This window comes from Oryzias latipes, chromosome 11 (assembly GCF_002234675.1).
Source record: "Oryzias latipes chromosome 11, ASM223467v1".
Classification (NCBI taxonomy): Eukaryota; Metazoa; Chordata; class Actinopteri; order Beloniformes; family Adrianichthyidae; genus Oryzias; species Oryzias latipes.
The window spans coordinates 4844097-4861792 of record NC_019869.2 but is presented as its reverse complement, the minus strand read 5'-3'; the positions used below and the strand labels follow the sequence as shown (position 1 = coordinate 4861792).

General features: G+C 37.3%; 1 protein-coding gene across 15 annotated transcripts; it reads left to right on the top strand.

Annotated features, from left to right (window-relative positions):
• The first annotated feature begins 2617 nt into the window (after nucleotides 1-2617).
• LOC110015893 (collagen alpha-2(I) chain) lies at nucleotides 2618-17384 on the top strand. Of its 15 annotated transcripts, none has more exons than XM_023959604.1 (30): nucleotides 2618-2699; nucleotides 3332-3399; nucleotides 3488-3559; nucleotides 5771-5806; nucleotides 6126-6182; nucleotides 6588-6647; nucleotides 7727-7762; nucleotides 9232-9258; nucleotides 9630-9926; nucleotides 9990-10145; nucleotides 10231-10260; nucleotides 10355-10435; nucleotides 10662-10757; nucleotides 10972-11016; nucleotides 11167-11211; nucleotides 11288-11323; nucleotides 11402-11464; nucleotides 11574-11774; nucleotides 11859-11906; nucleotides 12032-12058; nucleotides 12191-12229; nucleotides 12601-12660; nucleotides 14131-14169; nucleotides 14239-14283; nucleotides 14359-14421; nucleotides 14496-14561; nucleotides 14657-14686; nucleotides 14793-14828; nucleotides 16466-16510; nucleotides 16986-17384. In XM_023959604.1, the coding sequence occupies exons 1-30, from the start codon at nucleotides 2689-2691 to the stop codon at nucleotides 17018-17020; spliced, it is 1950 nt and encodes a 649-aa protein (XP_023815372.1). In that variant the 5' UTR covers nucleotides 2618-2688; the 3' UTR covers nucleotides 17021-17384. The 15 variants fall into 15 exon arrangements, with proteins under 15 accessions (XP_023815372.1, XP_023815371.1, XP_023815362.1 ...); XM_023959603.1 differs by having other exon boundaries at nucleotides 9630-9935; nucleotides 9999-10145; XM_023959594.1 differs by having other exon boundaries at nucleotides 6129-6182; nucleotides 9630-10145.
• Nucleotides 17385-17696: the final 312 nt, after the last annotated feature.

Sequence of the window (17696 nt, the reverse complement as noted above, 5' to 3'; positions counted from 1 at the left end):
TTATGCTTTACTTTATTGTACTCCGTTTAATTTTATTTTTATACTTGTATTTTTTTGGTTACTTGTACATATTTTGATTTAAATTTATAGTATCATCCCTCAAGGCTGCAGTAATTTTGTTGTATTATGTACAATGACAATAAAGGCTTCATATTCTGACTGAAATAATCAGGCGTTTTTTGCTCGGTTACACCAAATGTCCCGGTCCTCTGACTTTCACAGGCTCGTTTTTCAGCAGAACAATGGACGTCTTGTTTTACCAAAAGTTAATTACAAATGAAACCCGATCACCTTAAGAGGATGGGGTGGCAGAAAGAACTGTGGGAGGTGGAGGTGTGATATGGACAGTTATCTGCAAGAATGAATTTACTGCGGTACAGTTTGCAGTGACACTCCGATAAATCTGCATCATAGAAAACAGGCCGAAGGTGCTAATGATGCTCCTCTGTGTTTGTGGGTGCGGTGTGCACGTCATATTACATGTTGTTGGTCCGTCTTCATGCGTGCAAAGGTGACTCCTGATTAGCAGGTTAGCTGTGCCCTCCACTGGCTGACCGCTAGCACTGAACGTCCCGACTTTATCTCAACTCTGATTACAGTTTTCCTTCCAGGACGTTCGTCCTTCAAAAAATGACCTTTTAGCAGAAAAGGATCTTCTTTTTTTATTTCTGTACAGTCTAAAAATACACAGTTATTTAGGATTACGTTTGATCTCTAAAACCAAATGAACACTTTTTATTTCATTTGTGAAGCTCAGCTCAGAAAGATTCTTTTTTTTTAGGCATAAAATAGGGGATTTACATTTGTGTTGTTTGTAGTTCACAAAGAAAATACACACAAACTTAAACACAAACACAAGAAGCTTCAAGACTGAACAGATGTAAAAACCTGCCCAAAAAATATATTTATGAAAAATTGATTTGTTTCTTGAAACATTTCAAGCTAAAATCTGAACAACATTTCAAAATAAAATATCCGTCCAAAAGACAGAAGACAAAACAAGAAATCTATTTTGATTTTAAAAATAAATGTACTTTGTGTTTAGATGTAATATATTGTTGGATGTAGATTTAAGTAATGAAAAAGCATTTTGAAACCTCTTCCTGTCTTCCTAATTTGCATTTATTTTTATTCTGACAAACAACAGTTACGTTTGGAGTCATAAACAGGAGTCGGGGTTGTTGAGCAGTTTAACAAAAGTTCAATAAACCCTAAAGAAATGCAAAAAAGCCAAAATTGAGCAAACAAAGTTTATATTTGTGGGCGTTTTGGAGAGGCTACTACAAGTTTAAAGATTCAAGAGAAATGACTAATTTTTAGAAACAAATATGCATTAATTCAGGGCAGGTTACAATTGGAGATTTTTTTTAAAGGTTCTGGTTAAAAGTAAGTTTTTTCTGTTTTGGAAAATGTTTGGTTCAAAGTCAGAACAGATGAACTGCAGCCACAGAGGTTGATGCTGTTGCAGGACATGTGAGCAGGCCGGGACAATTAATGAGTTGACAGCAGACTGGTTCACAAATGAAGCAAGAAGGGAAAAGACTATAAAACGCGAGGCATGTAGGAAAGCAAAGTTACGTTTAAGGTGAACAGAAAAGGAAAAAAAACTCAATGGATTTGTTATTTAAAAGCGTGCTTTATATCAGATTCAGCTTTTAATTAAAAAAAAAAAAAACTCCAAGCTTTGGTTTCAAGACCCTCCTTCAAAATAAAAGCACAAAGTTGCTCCAAAAGCAAAAACACATGGCAAAAATTTGTTTTTTTTTTCTATTTTTTTATATATGACAAAATTTTTGTACTTTTAAGGTTTAGCTAAAAAAAGATCAACAACCAATAATCCTTATGAATGGATTTGGCCGAACATGATCAAACTTGATGTATGTAACTATTGTGACGTTTTAACAATCAAGTTATTAAAGGAAGTTTATGCATTTACAAACATTTAAGATTATTATTTTCACTGCAAATGTGAACATAATTTAACTACCAATAAATAAATAAAAAACTTTAACTACCAATAAATGAAAAAAGTTATGTTTCTCTGACATTATTTATCATCAGCTATTAAGGTTCCTTCTTTGATGGTTTGGAGATCTTTGTATATTGTATTTGAAATTTTTTGGTGTATTTTTTTTCATTTCGATTACCAACAAAAAAGATTTTTTATTTTTTTCCACAGGGATGTTATAAAAACCAAGTATAAGTCAGACATGCACACAAACTTTTAGCTGCAGGAATAAATGTCACTGCCACCTCACAAAGTTCTGAGAAACCTCCTTTTTTCTGCTAAATATTGATGGCTCCCCAACCCTGAAGAACCCAATTATTAATGCAATGTATACAATAAATAATGCAAATATAGGCTATTGTTTATTAATCTGCATCCAGGTACACTCACGCCTGTCACAAGGAGCATGCTGGGATTGTTGTCTCAGGTCAGGAGTGTGTGCAGAAGCCAAAACAGCAACAAACAAACTGAGTACACAAATGATCAGTATGTTTGTGTGTGCGTTTGGGGGCTTCATAGATAGAGTTGCACCATGTTTTGGGTAGCATTTGTAGTTTTTGGAGGCAGCATGAGCAGCCCCGCCCCTCTTTCCATGTCTATAAAGGTGAGTGTTTGAAGGAGGAGCAACAGCTTTTCAGCTGCATCTCTTTAGTTCAACACAAAAACTGTCAGACAGCAGCATGCTGCCACCGTGAGTACCGCTCATTATATCGCTAACTCCTGTCAGTCTAAGCCTTCTTTCTAGTGATGCTTTGGGTACAACTGATCGCCATAGTAACGTGATGCTCCAGATACTGTTGGTTAGCAATATACCTTTTTAAATATTAGTGCATGCATGCTTATTTTTTTAATGATGTTTAATGTGCAAATACTTGCACCATAGTCTTTTTCTATCATAGCATGACTGCAGCAATGTCCAAAAAAGCCTTTCAGTGTGTGTTATTGTCATTCATTTTATTTCCCCTTAATTAATCCATGCAAGACAAAGAAAATCGTATTTTCCACTGTGGCCTGGCAAAAGGCAAGACCTACTAAGAAAGAGAAATAAAAGACATTACAGGATGAAACAGCAATAACACAGACAGTCAGTAAATTACTAAAAATTAAATTAAATTGTTAAAATCCTCAAACTAGGTTACAGCAATGACCATTAAAACTGTTCTCTGCCGCTTCCATCGTACTAATAATCACATTTCCTGACACTACGACTCACCTTTACATTTATTTTTGCTCACTCACTGCAGGTTTTCCAGTAAGAACCCAGCTTAATTTGTTGTGTTTCTAACGGCAGAATCAGGTGTTTATAGTGACATGTGTTTACAGAAGGAACCTTCTGATCGTGTCATTGGCCATTTTCCTGGCAACCACAGTCTCTTTGGCTCCTGTTGAGGGTAAAACTTTTACTTTTTTTTTTTTGTCTCCTACCTGTGGTGTTGCGTCGGAATTTGCGGACATTAGAGTTTCTGTTGTGTTTTTCAGAGAAGGAGCGAGAAGAAGCTGAACTAGAGGCCACAGAGGAGGTGGAGGGGGAGCTGTCTGAGGAGGAGGAGGGTAGGCCAGAGGAAAAATGTTCTTCAGATGCACTTTAAGACTCCTCAACAAAAGATTTATTTGACTAACGTTGACCACAGCACCCCCTAGTGGAGCTATGGTGGCATTTCTGTTGAAAACTCAAACTCCTTTATCATCCTTTCAGCCTAAATAACACTCAAAAACAGTATTTTTGAGTTATTTTTCTGTATTTTAGTCTTCACTTCTTTGTGTTTTTATGTTTAGATGCATGGATTCTAAAGCTTAAAAAACATAGGAAAAGCTTCCTAATCCAGTCAATTAAACATTTGGGAAAGTATCCATAATCCTTAAGCGATAAAAGTTTGCTTGAATTAAATCCCTTTAATTGTAAAATAATTTCTAAATTTTAAATGCTTCAATTATATATAATTGTGTGATCGTAGTCTAAGGATGCACTGGCAGCAGAGGGAATCATGGGTAATCTCACTGATTGATATGATGGCAAATCATGACGTAATTCACAGCTGCTAATATTGATAACATTTGGTTTTTAAGATTCTGTGATTATTAGTAAATTGTTGGGTATTAAGCCAGCGGTTTGTCTAGACTTTAGACGTTTGGACTCTTGCTCATCTTCAGTAGGTTTGCACAAATCCAAAACCTACTTTTTTGTCATGTCTGTTGCTTTGCCTGCACTTACTTTTTTATTATTTTATTTTTTAAATTACATTCTTAAGATAATTTTAATCTAGTATATTTTTATTTGTGCTATATGTTTTATTTACATAACTTTAATACAATACTTTGTGTCTTGACTGTAAGGTTGCATTAATCTGATAATAACAGGTCATATAAAAACAACATTTTTAAACTCAAGTCCAGTTTAGGTTTTTTTTTTTTTATCTTTGGTATTTCATCAGTCAAACACTTTATTTAGATGCCCTCTTTTTTCAATGTGCGTAACACCAAAACTCATTGACAAAAAAGACAAATAGAAACCAGTTAAAATAATAAATAGTCATAAAACAACATAAATTAAAACATAAAAATCTGAACATAAGTTGAAAAATTCCTTCAAGCTTCATCACTTCCTGTTTTTTGCTTCTGGTTTTTCAAAGTAAATGTCAAGCTAAAACTGAAAAACGTGTGCATGTATTGTTTTATTAAGGATTTATATAAACATTGATAGTCTAGGAAGTTAGGACCAGAAGTCCTATCGTTAATCGCTCTGTACATTTATGCAATAAACTGGATGAAAGAAAGAAGAAGGAAATTAAAACACATAGAAATATTGTTTTATGTTTAGTTTTTTTTTATAATTTCTATTGTGATTTTTGACATAAGGTTGATTTCAAACTTCAACAGTGCTGGTATTAAGACACAATGTCTGATCTAAACAAAACAAAAACATTGAAAAAAAACTGCCTAACTTTAACCAAAATTTACCAAAAAGTTATTTTACATACATTTATTTAAATGTTGTAATAAATGCTGGGGGAAAAAAACATCTTCAAAATGCTGAGTCATGCTTTGTCAGCCTGAATGAAGTGGGTCTTTTAATGTGAAAACCACATATGATAACAATCCTGGAAACACTGATCTCTTTTTTGGTTTGCAATGTCAAAAACTGGTGAAATCTGTTGTTTAGTTTTTAACACACTTCTTCATCAAATCCCTGTTCTAACCTTCTGACCTACACCAAATCGTACAGATTAACTTGAAATAATATCAGTTTTTCAAATTTATTGGACTGAAACAATGAGAAAAAAACACTTATTCCTCAAAATGTACAATATATCTGTTGTCCGGGGAAAATTTTGAAAATAACAAAACCCTTAAAAGTTTGAGTAGCAGCTAAGATGCAAAACAGATTTTAACTGATTTTACTAATAGTTATTTTACATTTTAATGGTTTTCAATATTAAATGTTAAAAAAACAGATTTTATTTTAGCACCAATGAAGGAAAAAAGTAGAAGATCATGTTTTTGCAAACTGTGTTTTGTAAAAATTAGAGTAAATAGCAAAAAATGAAACTTGTTTAATGCAAAATGATCTATTAAGGATAAAAAAGGACACAAATCTGAATTAAATCAACAAAACCAACAGATAATAGTGATAAAAGCAGCATAAACTACTCATGATAAAGACTTTTAAATATTACACACACACATCGGTTTTCTCACGTATTAAAGTCAAACTAAAACTTTTTTAATTAGACAAATAAATGTTGGATGTTTCTTTCTTTTCAGATGATGATGACTCCCAGAGTCAGCATAAGATTAAGGGTGAGAGGCCAGAACACTCTATAACTTTGCCCTATAAACCTGCATAAATTCATGTTAAATTTAATTTAAACCCCGGAAAATGCATCTTTAAAGTTGATCCAACGGTATTTGCTTTGCTAATAAAATATAACCCAATTATTGAAGTGGAATCTCTTTATTTTCATAAACATTCTTGTTCATCTTATTGAGTAAATTGGATTTAAGTGATGATTTGTTTTTTTTTTTTCAAATAACGCTATGGAAACAGATGCTTTCTTTATTCACGTTGAACACTTGATCCTCTGTCCTCCCCCAACCAACCCGTCCTTCTCCCCTTCAGCAGGTAATCTTGGCACTCAGCAGACCATCACGTCCGTAGCAGCCGCCGGAGGTTCAGGTGAGTCATCCCCGATCAGGTTTTTGGGCTCCTAAAAAGTCTGTTTGTTCCTGTTCAGTCTCCTGTTTAATCCAGATTAACTGGCCGGCATTCTAACCAGGACTAACCCGATTCGGTCTAGTCCACATCCTGTACTTTCTGGGCCAGAAACGCAAGGAGACACAAGTCTGGCATTGTGGCAGCAGGTCGGCGTTTAGGGCCACAGCCCCACCTGTGAAAGTCAAACCCCTTTTAAAAATAAATAAATCTGAAAGGTCTTTACATTTTGAGTTCAGAGTAGCAGCTGATTTTCTGGATTTCTCCCACCGGTTTTTGAATCAAAATGAACATTTTGTTTAAATTTGTGACAAACTAAAAGCGTTTTTGTTGTTTTAACAAACGGTGTGGTTCTGGATCTGTTGACAGTTTCCGGTGGTCCATCAGCGGGAATGGGACCAAATGACGGAGTAGCAGGAAGTTCTGCAGGTAACAGAAAAACTGCAGGGTTAAGGTGATGCTGTGAAGCAGATTGAAGAACGTTTCAGAGGTTTTTGTTGTTGATTTTCTGTCTGATTTTGATGAAAGTTTGACGGTTTCTGGTTTATGAGGCGCCAAATGTAAAATCAATCAAAATGACTTAAACATTTTACCACATTTAGAAATTTCTTTCCATATGTGCACAATTTACTATTTTTATTTTATTTTATTATTAATTTTGATTTAACCTTTATTTTACCAGAAAGTCCCATTCAGATGAGATCTCTCTTAAAGTACAATTAAAATTAAATGTACAACAATAATAAATATGTAGGCTGCTTAAAAAAACATACATTTAAATAATAAAGAATAATGTTAATTTAATGTTAAATCCAAGTGTCAAATGTAAATAATAAATGTAAATGTTAGGTCTAAACGTATATCTAAATCCTAAACATTAAGCTTCAACCTTTTAGATATTTACAATTAATATTTAGATTTATATTTAACATTTTTATCTGATGTTTACATTTAGATTTAAGACTTAAGACTTAAATAAACCTTCAGAGTTAAATTTCCTGTTTACATATAACTTTACCTATATTTTAAATGTATATGTCATATTTATCAGTAAAGAAATGTCTAAATGTGGTCTCATACTTTCTCAGTTTGCCAAATCTCTGTAATATATTAATATTAAGGTCTATTTTTCAGAGTTTTTGGTGCTTGTTTTGATTTTTGTTTGAAAAAAATCAAATACTTTTTATATTAACTCTTGTGTTGGTAAATATACTACAAACTGTTTTTATTGGATACTAAAGTACTAAAGTACTATTAATAAAAATTAGCTATAAAATCCTCATTATCGTTTACATTCTTGTTATTTTAAATGCAAAGTCACCGAAAAAAGTAGGATGTACATTTTCTCCAAGTACGCCAGCTAAATTACAACAAAATATCGACATTTTTGTTTTTAAGTCTTGTATAGCCTAAAATATAAATTTTTATTGTTTTTTTATCAATATTTATACTTTATTTTGACTTTTATTCTACTTTTTACTACCTACTTTTGTCATTTGTTTTCCCAGGTCTTCACGGAGCTGCTTTCTCTGTCAACTCAGCAGGTACATTTCATCCATTGGCTCTTGCAGCATCAACATTTGCCTTTTTATTATCAAGAAGCACCAAATATGGCCTTTTCAACGGTCCGGCACAGAAAAATAAATCTTTTCTTAAATAAAATCCTCCTTAAAGCAATCCAAAAAAAACAAGACATCAAAGTGAAAATAATTGTCTTTTATATTTTGCTGCACATTTACGTTAGTTATATTTCATTATCATTACAATATATCATATATTTTTTACAAAATAAAACTTAAAACCCAAACACAGACAGATGAAAATATCCAACTCTGAATGGACCGTCAGACAAAAAGCTTTCCTAAGTAGAAACATCCTGATCTGGGACTCAAAAACTCAACAAAGTTGCGTCATCAGACACTAATGACTGGATGGATTATTTATAACGTCACACATAGCAACAAAAATGGCGAGGGAAGGGGCGTGGCCATTTTACATTAAGTTTCTATCATCCGACTCCAGTGTTAGGAGTATGGGCGACAAAAAGTCAAGCGACAGTTTTGTTGCGTCCATTAAATGAGTGACACCCCCCCCCCCCCCCCCCAACTGGCATTCCAAACAGGAAGTGGCTCCAAGAAGCTAAAATCCCATAGACTTCAATCCCATAGACGCCAGAAGAACCATTCGTGCTCTGATACCTTTTTTTAACTTCTTCATGATGTTTTCTTATTCAAGTCAAAAACTGGCCAATCAGATGCCTTAATAAAAGTAGGCGGAGCCTGCTGGCCCTCAAGCTAAAAACACCTGACAGATTTGGTGTGGCTCACTTTCAAATTATACGAGTGTGACCTTCCAACAAGCTTAATCCTGACTAGTGGGAGTGGTTGCCATAGAAACATTGACTCCCAAATCACTGCTTAATGAACACATCTGGCACCAACGGAGCCCGTGTTGTGAGAAAACGGCGACTAAACTGATTTTTATTTCATCGAAGTGGGAAGTAAACTATTTTTATGGAAGGAAAAAAGTCTCGCCGGATTTGTGTGTGCGTAATTCCTGATTTGTAACTCACACAATGCATTTTGTGTAAGCACGCAATTGTGTATTAACTTGTACACTCGGCTCTCATCACACAGTTACGCACAAAATGAATTGAACGAAGTCGAGTATTACCCACACAGACATGCGCTTTCTATGAGTGACGTCACACTTACTCGCTCCAATATAGTCGATGATTGGGGTCCAGCCTCCCCCCAATCAAAGAAACGCCTATCTAATAATGCACACATTTGACCTTGGAGGAATTAAAGCCAAAACTTCCTCTTAAAGTTTCCGGGCCATTGAGAATGTGTTACCTGTAACATGGCTACCATCCAGAGTCAATCCCTGTTTAAACGTCAAAAGCTTCAGCTGTATCCTGCTTTGTGATCCAGGCCTTAAACGCGTTTAAGCGCTTTGACATGTAGATCGTTGAAACCATCTGTCATGTGCACTTACCTGTTTCTGATTCCAGCAGCTGGAGGTCCGAGCAGCTCCTCAGGTAAATGTCAGCCCACGTCAGACATCACGTTCTCACAAAGTTTCCATCTTTGGTAGCATCGCTGCACAGTTGAACGTTGAAAGAAAACTGTGTAGATCCCGGTGATGGTCAGAGGGGCCGTAGGCGCGAAATGGCAGCCACGCCTCTGTCAGTCTGCCCCAGGGCAGCTGTGGCTACAACCGTAGCTTACCATCACCAAGTATGAATGAGGAGTGAATGAATAATGGACACAATGTAAGCACTTTGGGTGTCTTGAAAAGCGCAGATAAATCCAATCCATTATTATTATTATTATTATTATTATTGTTTTTCGTGTTAAATGATTTAAAAAAACATGTTTGTTAAATACTTTCTTCCTGTTTTCCTGTCAGGTTCTGCAAGTTCTGCAGGATCCACTGGTCCGGTTGGTTCTGCAGGTTATCCAGGTTCTGTAGAATCTTCAGGTTCTATTGGCTCAGCAGGATCTGCGGGTTCTGCAGATCATCTAGGTTCTGCAGGATCTTCAGGCTCTGTGGATCCAGCAGGGTCTGCAGGATCTCCAGGTCATCTAGGTTCTGCAGGATCTTCAGGCTCTGTGGATCCAGCAGGGTCTGCAGGATCTCCAGTTCATCTAGGTTCTGCAGGATCTTCAGGCTCTGTGGATCCAGCAGGGTCTGCAGGATCTCCAGGTCATCTAGGTTCTGCAGGATCTTCAGGCTCTGTGGATCCAGCAGGGTCTGCAGGATCTCCAGGTCATCTAGGTTCTGCAGGATCCGTAGATTCAGCAGGATCTGCAGGTCATCCTGGCTTTGCAGGATCTCCCGGTTCTGTGGATTCTGCAGGTTCTTCAGCTTCTGGGGCTGCAGCAGTTCATCTTTCAGATGTTTCTGCAGGTCAGACTCATCTAGGTAAACATCTCCTACCGTTTCTGCATGAAAACTGTTTGGTTTTAAATCCTAGGTTTAAAAGAAAACCCTTATTCTTGACTTGCAGGCTCTGATCGAGTCGACTCCATGTTTAATGGTAGATATATTTAAAGAACGAATGTTACTATTATATGAGCTGAGCAGCTGTTCATAATGAGTAATCTGAATTATTTATCCTTTTTATGGTGAAGTGAATGGACAAAAGCTGTTGAATGGAGGGGGTCTAGGAGTTGGTGGAGGAGGAGAAGGGGTTGGAGCCCACAGTCAGACCGGTGAGCATCGGTCAGCTTTGAAATCTGCATTTACTCGTCTTTTTGTTTGCATATTTTGTTTCCTTCTTATTTTCTTCCCCAAAGTTTGTCTCCATCTGTATTTTATTTTGACGGGGCTCCACTCCTGTAGACCTTCCTCTGATTTCCTGTCTGTCTCTAACGGACCTCTTGAGGGGCCAACAGGTCCAACACAGATTCTTTTTTTCCTTTTTCTTTTTTTGAACAGGTTCTGCTGACTTTTCAGGGGTCTTGGGAACATTTGGAGGTGGAGTTTCACAACTGAGCCACACAGGTGGGTCTCCGGCTGGAGAAATGAACACTGGTAGGTATAAAAACTTAAATTTTCTCATCGTTATTATACAGTGGCGATGCACCTTTTATTACCATTAAAACTCTATGTTATTAAATTAACGTGATTAATTTTAGAAAATATATATAATAATTTTACAATATTTAAGAGAATTTCCTCTATAAAATGCTTTAAAATATAAAAACACAAGCCTAAAGGTGACATGACTGGTTTATTTTACACTTAGGAATCATTGATCCATCCAGCCATGACTATCTGCTAGGCCTTATGGGTAATCATTACTCATTATGAAAGAGTTATTACTTAAAATAACAGCCGCTAATGTTTTTTTAACACTTTTCGTTTATTCGGACCAAATTATTTATGAGTGAAATTTTTGAGTATTTATGAGTGAAATGGGATTTTGTTGTTTTGCTTTCAGGTGGTGGTTTGATCCATCATTTCAGTACAGGTGCTCATGATCCAGGTTTGCTCAGATTTCCTTTGTGTTGGGCTTTAAAGCAGAACAGCTATTAAGTTTTTATGCTCTTTTTCTCTAACAGGTCAGAAGACCCCGCCCACTCACCTGGACTCCACAGGTGTGTCGTTTTCTCGTTTTTGCATAAATTTGCATAAAACCTCTTCAGGTCTAATTGAACAGCTTTGTTTCCCTTCAGGGATCAGTTCAGGTGTAACAGAAGCTCCATTTGGAGACAAAAACATCCTGGACCCACCTGCAGGTACTGGCCCCGCCCCCTTCAGTGTCAGCACCTGAGCTTTGATTCCAGAGGAGTCACGTTTGTTCTGCCTTTCTTTTCCTCAACTGCGCCATCGGCGCTGACCCATCAGGACCTGGCTCCGCCTCTCTGAGTTCAGGTCCTGGTCACACCCTGCCCGTTGACCAACCGGGACCAGGCGGCTCCTCACCGGGTTCAGGACCTGATCAACAAACGTTGTCGAATGATCGGTTAGGTCCAGATGGTTTCTCCTTCGTTTCAGGACCGGACCACTCCCTGTTGAGACCTGCTTCTGGCTCCTCCCTCTCTGCTGGTGAAGGAAAAAAAAACTCCTCAATAGAATCAGAACCTTTTGAGTGTTACCTGCAAACTGAAGTCTGTTCCTCATCCTGTGCAGCTGGCTTGTCTTCCTCACTGGACAACGGGGCTTTCAGAGAGCAGACAGGTAAACTGAGTTAAAAATTAAAAAAACACACACTTTGATGTTTTAATTATCACTATGGTATTACTTTTTTTTCTATGCTGGCATTTCCACACCTGACTGCACTAATGATGCTTTTGTCCTCACAGAAGAAGCTGAGTCAGCAGATAATAATGGTAAAACTATTCCTTTTTTTTTTTTTGCTTTTATTGGTGCAGCTGCAATTCCTGCTTTAGACTGAATAAACGTTTAGGACATTTTCTTTACTCATTGTCTTTAACGTTAGACTTTGTTTCCGTGTTGTGCAGGAAACGGACGACAGATTCTACTGACAGACAACAATGGAGGTAAAAGCTGAGTTTCTTTTTTTATTTATCTACTTATTTGATAGGGACATTGCACATATATGGAGATCTAAACAGACCGTGATAGAGGTAATAATAGAAATAATACTAATTTGCAACTGTAGTTGTTGGTGATCCTTATAGTTCATACCACCAACAAATTGGGAGAAAATGGCGTTTACACCGAAACACCTTTAGATGAACTAGATGAACTAACCTCAAAATGAACTAGAACACCTTTTTGGAACTGTTATGACCAAAACTGTTTAGCATTTCCTTTTTTCTGCCTACTCTCACTGTAAATGAGATGTTTCCAGAACCTTCCCCCTGTGGTCAGAACAGACTCTGAGGTTTGACATCTTTGTTTCTTGCAGCGGTGACGGACAGAGCGGCGACCTCCAGTGACCTCGGGAGCCTGCAGACAGATCTCACAGGTGGAGCTCTTGCTTTTTTTTTTTTTTACTTAATGCCTTTAAAGCAAACTGAAACGCTGCAGAGCTGCTGAGTAAGTTTCATGTTTCTGGGTTGGTTAAAGTTAAATTAAACCCTGGAGGCTCCAGTGTTTGGAGGCTGTAAACTGATATGATGCTCGCTGAACTAAACTTAGAACTCATGCTCCTCATCCTGAACCGCTGAGATGACTGTAGTGGCCATCTAAAAGAAGATATGAGTTACTGTCGGGTTACAATTTCATATAAACAAAGTTAAAATGCATGTTGGATCCCTCCCAATGACAGAAATTAGGCTTCCACATCAACCCTGCAGACGCCAGACCATCCTTGAACCTTTAAGTCCTCAGGTGTTCATTTAATCCAAAGTCGTGTACCAACTGTTTAAAAATATAAATCTTTATAAATGTATAAGAATTTACTCATCCGTCTATATCTGCACACTTGAAAAAATGATAAAATAATTGACAAACATCTTCAAATGATGCTTTGGCCATGGAAGATGGAGGATTAATAGGAATCAGAGTAATAATAGCTGTTTATAGCTTTATAGAGGTTTATGTGATTTTGGCTTCTTGGAGCCTGTTAGGCACCCTATGTCTAGGGGTGTGGGGCATAATATAAAGAAGAATAAAATAAGAAAAGGACCCAAAATGCAAAAAGTAAGCCCCCAAAAACCACCAAATTTAATAAAGCTGCCAAAACCAATTTCTGTACAAATAAGGGTTTATTGTCCCAAATATAAAGGTGACAAAAGGAAAGAAAAAGGAGCATCAAACGTCAGGGTGAACACAGGCCTAAATAATAAACAAAACAGAACTAACTCAAATGTCAAATGCTCTACCTGACCTTCCAGAAACCAAAGTAAAAAGAAATGACAGAGTCTGACCTGTCTCCCTGACCCCCAACCAAAACAGGAGAAAACAGTCAAACAAAAATGGCAGTTCACCCCTACTGCTCTACAAACACAACAAAAATCCTAATACAAGTTGCCAAGAAGGGGGGGCGACAGAAACTCCAGCCCAAGACCAAAGAGATGCCAGGTTTTTAAAGTCCCATCCTCCAATCACGTTCAGCCATCAATCTTCCTCCCTCCAATCCTGAGCACTAGCACCAGTCACTCATCCTCCAATCCTGGGCGGCCACAAGGCCTCAGTGCAGCAATCCAGGTCACCTAAAAAAAGAACAGAACCTACACACATAGAAAAGTACTTTCACCCCCCTGCACAAACACTCAATATACAAAACATCAAATACAGATAAAAAAAACATACACAAATACGTACCAGCGGGTACTTCCTGTTTGAATGCCAGGGAGGAGGGGTCAATCAGTCCAGGTCTCATATACAGTCAATGGTTTAAACCAGTCATAAAAGAAATAACCATTATAAATGGTGTGATAAATATGAAACAGAACAAAGAAAAGATGGATAATGATGGCGATTCCTGTCTTAGGCGGCGCCGCAGAGTCAGTGACCCGTCTTCACTCACCAGGTAAGTTGAGTCAGGAGAGACGTATGGATCAAACGTCTGGATGTGAAACAGACCGTCTGCTCTGACTAGATCCAGCTTCAACGATGGAACCGGCCCGTGATGTCACAGCCACAGGTAGCGACGGTTGCCATGACGCCACATATAGCCGTGGGGTTTGTTTTTTTTACTTCCTGTCACGTGGCGTTGCAGAATCGTCGCTCGGCGCCCTCCACACAGAATCTGCAGTGGGAGTCGCACACACTCTGAGCGGAGGTATGTCTAACTGTCTGCACAGTCCAGGTGAGCCTCGCCTGTTCACCTGTCTAATACTCTGTTCACTGTGTCAGTTTCAGGTATTTACTCCCACACAGACTTTATCACAGTAACAGCAGACTTCATAGGAAGGAGCACAGGTGAGACTCACTCTCCTGAACACCTGACACAGACCCCCCCCCCCCCCCTCACAGGTCAAAGGTCAGACTTGTTTTGTCTTTGCTTGTACTTGCAGCAGATCCAACAGGAACTCCTTTTGACTCCAGTAAGTTCTTCTCAGAGGACCAGTGCAGGAGTCCGTCCATCTTTGTTTCTCTGTGAGGAACAACACGGAGGAAGGTTTTGGTTTCAGCGTGTGTCTTTGTGTGCAGGTCATCCGGTTGTCACGGATCACACACAGATGGCTGGTAAGTTTTACATTTGTTCACATTATGCATGGAACTGATTTTACAACGGGGGAGTTCATGAAGACAAAAGTCGTTTTTAAATTTAAACCAGCTCAGAAATCTAAAATATCTTCAGTAAAATAGTTTGACAAATCTGAAAGACAATTGAACCAATATAGGCCCAGTTGAATCCCACTTTGTGAAATTATTGTTTGGGGGTCTTTGAATTCTCCAAAAAAGTCATGATATTTGGTTTCTGGTTTTGATCTTCTTTTTATTCATTTTCAAAACGTTCCCAGTGGTCTTTTGATTATAATACAGTTTTTAGTCAAAATCTGAACAACCCGTTGTTTTCTAGAGGTTATGCAGTGGCAGTCCACTGACAGGCAGAATGGCCCACTTTAAAAACAAAACAAAAAAAGAGAAGAGAAAAAGAGGGAAAAAAATACATATATATATATATATATATATATATATATATATGTATAAAAGCACAAAATGTAATAAATAAATAAAAATAATAAAACAAACAAAGAGGGGCTTATGTAAATATACACCCTGGCTACCAGGTACAAAACCCCTTATTGTAACAGTAAAACCTGTCCAACACAAAAGGCCTTCAGCCTCATCTAATGGCTTAGTTGTTGGACAGGACAAGTTAAAAAAACAAAGAAAAAAAAAAGTATGCCGCACTTTTAACTGTTAATTGGGGTGTAGGAAAAGATTAATTAGGGGACTTATTGCAATATTTCATTTTATAATACTTAAATATGCTTATTTAACCCTTGTGCTATCTTAGATGATGACGTGTTCTCCCTACCATGACAAAGGTGGATAAAGGTGGAAAGAGTTCATGTAATCCATGGACACCAGTGAGGTTCACAAATCATCGAAGAAAAAAGGTTCAGAGAACTGTCTAGTGGGTCTAGATGACCCAAATCCCAATGTTAAAGTGCCTAGGATAGCATAAGGGTTAAAATTGCTGTCAAGACGATATTTACTTGGTTTTATTTGAATATCCTTCGGTGCCTGACTCGTGTTTTGGGATGGGTACTGAACACAAACTCTGTGCCATGCTGCTGCCAGATTGGCTCCAGATGACAATATCGCGATACATATCGTATCATGAAAGGCTTATCGAGAAACGTTTAATATCGTCAGACTCTTGCCAATGCACACCCCTACTGTATAAACCCCTGGGTTACTGGACAGCCGCCGTCCAGAGACATTAACATATCGTCCAGTCAGAGCTGCTGCTGACTACCACTGCCTTGTAGATGCCCAGTTGTCACTAGATTTTGTGATGGCGCCATCTATTCCTTACTGACGAATGAAAGCCGCCGCCAAATATTACCAGTGCAACAAAAATGGCGAGCAATATTGGAGCTATCCCGTCGTACAGTTTAGCTACAGTATTCAAAGTGCATTTTTTCATCACAACAATTTGAATAAAGAAATTCTCAGAAATTTTAATCTTATATTTCTTTATAAAGGTCCTCCATCATCAAAAATGCCACAAAAATGTGTTAAAAACACCAAAAACCCCATTTTCATCTGAGTGGGTCTGTAATAAAGTCTGAATCCAGACTTGTTTGACCTGAGATCAGGTGCTGAAAGCTTGTTATTTCTCTTTTCTTGGTTCTGCTTGTCCTCTGCAGGTTCCGTCACTGAACAGTACAACCCGTCTGGTCAGGGTCCTGAAGGTTTGTAACTCTTTATTTTAAAATGTTACAGTTTCCTCTCTTTTAATGTGGATTGTCCCATATTTGAGTTTCTTCAACTTTGCTTTTATGCAATCAAATGATGTTTTCCCACAAATGTGTCTTCCTGTTTTCTCTGGTTTGCTTTCTTTGCCTTGATAGAAAAACAACAGAAAAAACGCTAAGAAAGTCTTTTATCCATTAGTTGCATACAATTCATATTTTTAAATCCCTTCATGATTGAAATATTAAGTAATAAATAGTAAGTTTCAAATTTATGGCTGATGTTGGTGCATAAAAAGTCCTGTCCATCTCTGGATTTGATCTTTTGATCTTAATTTCTGGCTTTATTCCAGAGTCTTTATTCATTCTGTGAAATAAATAAAAAATAATGAAAAATGAAAAAAATGAAATAAATAAATTCTGATTTAATCTGAATCTGCTTAAAAGTACAAACTGAAGGTTCTTTGTGTCTCAGGTGCAGAAAATGTGGAGCTGGAGGATACCTGCTGACTTCCACATCACGCCACGAGTTCGATTCTTGCGCTTCCAATTACAGTGTCATGACCAATCAACATGGCCCAGGAGTTCTGACCCCTCCCACTAGCTATAGACCCCACCCATCAAAAGGGCAAAGTCACTTTGCTTGTCTTTTTTGTTTTGTTTTTAATATTTAAAAATGTTGTTTATAGACATTTTGTGTTAGAGAATCTCTCAGAGGGGCAGGAAATCCAAAGTCCAGCTGAACGTCGACCGTCTGGCGATCCTGCTTCCACGCCATCATACAGGATGTTATATCGGTGTCGCTGTAAAATTTGGTTTTGAAATTCAACAATAAAACCGGCTTTTATTTTTTTCTCTTGATTTTGAACATTAACCTTTTTCTTTTGTCTTTTTAAAGCTTACTTTGGACACAAAGTGAGCAAAGTCTGAGCCTTTTACCGTTCATGATGCACTTTATTTTGAAAACATTTTTCATGACAGGCACAAACATTTAAAGATTTACATGCAGCTCAATATACATCTGGTATTTTTTATTGTTAGCCAACACAAGGTTTCTACATTTATGAAATGCAGATTTTCTGTCTAATCTCTGCAAAATGTCAAAATGTTAGTCTATTAGTTTTTTTTACATATAATTAAAATAGTTAGCAAAATATTTGAATATGAATCAAAATTGTTTTCCTGA